The 2,152-nt window shown below is 45.0% G+C and overlaps 1 protein-coding gene across 1 annotated transcript; it reads right to left on the reverse strand.

Annotated features, from left to right (window-relative positions):
* On the reverse strand, nt 1-954 carry OR52M1 (olfactory receptor family 52 subfamily M member 1). Its single transcript, XM_005578937.3, has one exon. The coding sequence runs from the start codon at nt 952-954 to the stop codon at nt 1-3; it is 954 nt and encodes a 317-aa protein (XP_005578994.2).
* Nucleotides 955-2,152: the final 1,198 nt, after the last annotated feature.

Consider the following 2,152-nt stretch of genomic DNA (forward strand, 5'->3'; position numbering starts at 1 on the left):
TCATCTAATCTTCGTTTTTATCCTCGGGATTTGGAGAAGCCTCTCTCGGATCTGCTTGGTGCGAACAGCATAGACAATGGGATTGAGGATTGGAGGAATGAGGAGATAGAAGTTGGCCAGTAGAGTGTGGACTGGAAGAGGCACACAGTGACCAAATCGGTGAATCAGGGAAGAAACAGCAATGGGAACATAAAAGATCAGGATGGCACAGATGTGAGAAGCGCATGTCCCCAGGGTTTTAAGCCTGGCCTCGGGACTGGCTAGCCCCATCACAGCCCTGAAAATGATCACATAGGATGCAGCAATAGCCACTGAGTCCAGGATCAACACCAGAAAGCCAATGCTCAGCCCATAGACATTATTGACCCTGTTGTCGCCACATGTCAGGGCAACTACAGCCATGTGCTCACAGTAGGAGTGGGAGATAACATGGGCTTTATAAAGGGGCAGCCGCAGGCGGATCATCAGAGGCAGAGGTCCAATGTAGAGAATGCCCCGGAGGAGGGAAGCAAGGCCCAAACGACCCACCACTGTATGAGTGAGCACCATGCGATGACGTAGCGGGTTGCAGATGGCCACGTAGCGATCAAAAGCCATGGCAAGGAAGATGCCTGACTCAACAGTGGCAAAGCAATGGATAAGGAACATTTGGCCCAAGCAGGCATCCAGGCCAATGTCACCAGCACCAAACCAGAAGATTCCCAGAAGTTTGGGCATAGTGGAAGTAGACAGAACCAGGTCAACGGCAGCTAACATGCACAGGAAAAAGTACATGGGCTGGTGCAGGCTGCGCTCTACCCTTACCACAGCCAGGATGGTCACATTCCCCACCACAGCCACCAGGTACATGGAGCCAAAGGGAATGGAGAGCCAGATGTGCAGGGACTCCAGTCCTGGGATGCCAGTGAGCTGGAAGGAGCTGGGTACTGAGCAGACATTATGAAAAGTGAGCATGGTTATTTATATGAGAATCTTCTCACTTGTACCACTAAATGTAGCAGGATGTTTTTCCTAGAAATAAAAGACAATATTTTACTCTAAGGTCCTGTAATAGGGTCACTGACTAGATGTTAGATAATAAGTCATCCTTAGAAGAAATTCTAGAATGTCAGTGTCACATTATACTAAAATGTTCGCAACATCTTATGAAGCACAAGCCAAACGCTCATTTGGAATGAAATATGTCTTTTTGCAGTATGACCTTCAAGGAGTGATATTCTTGCATCAGTGAATGAAATGACCTAAAGCAAATAACTATTTGGTCCTTTACCACTGAAGGTAGGCTGTGAGGCGGTGCTTGAGATCATATTGGAAGGCTTTAGAGTGTACAGCTCCTTGAAAGAAAAGGAGATGCACTGAAGTGTCAGAGGGTCAGATACCTGGGACTACCTAGGCTCTATGGTAAACCAAAGCTTAAGCCAGGGATCAGAATTGACTACTGGATGAGCTGAAATGTCTAATTTGCAGGCCAAAGTCACAAGGCAGAGACTTGGTATGGTAAAAATGAGACCTTCCAGAGGGTGGAAACAAAGTGATTTCTGAAAGATGAAAGCGGACCAAAACTCAGTTTATGCGTATTTGATGCCCAAAGGCAAAGACTGGCAAGGGTCTCCTCCCTTCATGAAGGCTGAATATGAAGATAAGGCTCCAGAAACAGGGTTATCAGCAGGGAGGAAAAAGACATTCAGTGCAGAATGGCATGAAGCCTAAGACAAATGTTTGGCCATGAAACACCCTTACTTGGAGTCCAGAGCAACTCACTAAAAAGATGTCAATTTAAAGAAAATACATGAAAACAATTTGTGTTGTCTCTGGGTTTTTTTTTTTTTTTAATCTTTGTCTAAAAGATCATACCAGAATGTGTTCCTTATATATCAGGAATGTGAAAGAAAGTGAGGAGCACATAAGAAGTTTCATACTCCACATCTTGAGCCTAGTTAGGTTGACTACAGAATAGTCAGTAATCTGGGCTTAGGACGTTTCTAGATCTGTCTTCAGATCTTGGCAGTGAGAGCTTAGGCGAACTGCTTTATCCCACTAGTGAAATACAACTAACCACACTTTGCAACAAACTTAAAGCCGTGACCTAGAGAAGTTGTCATAACTAAATGAAAATGCAGGGTCTGACAGTAACACTAAGCATTAGCTCTTT

Source organism: Macaca fascicularis, chromosome 14 (genome assembly GCF_037993035.2).
Source record: "Macaca fascicularis isolate 582-1 chromosome 14, T2T-MFA8v1.1".
Lineage (NCBI taxonomy): Eukaryota > Metazoa > Chordata > Mammalia > Primates > Cercopithecidae > Macaca > Macaca fascicularis.

What these genes read in the sequence shown, in the direction of transcription:
- OR52M1 (XM_005578937.3), bottom strand. Translation starts at nt 954, where the DNA reads ATGCTCACTTTTCATAATGTCTGCTCAGTACCCAGCTCCTTCCAGCTC.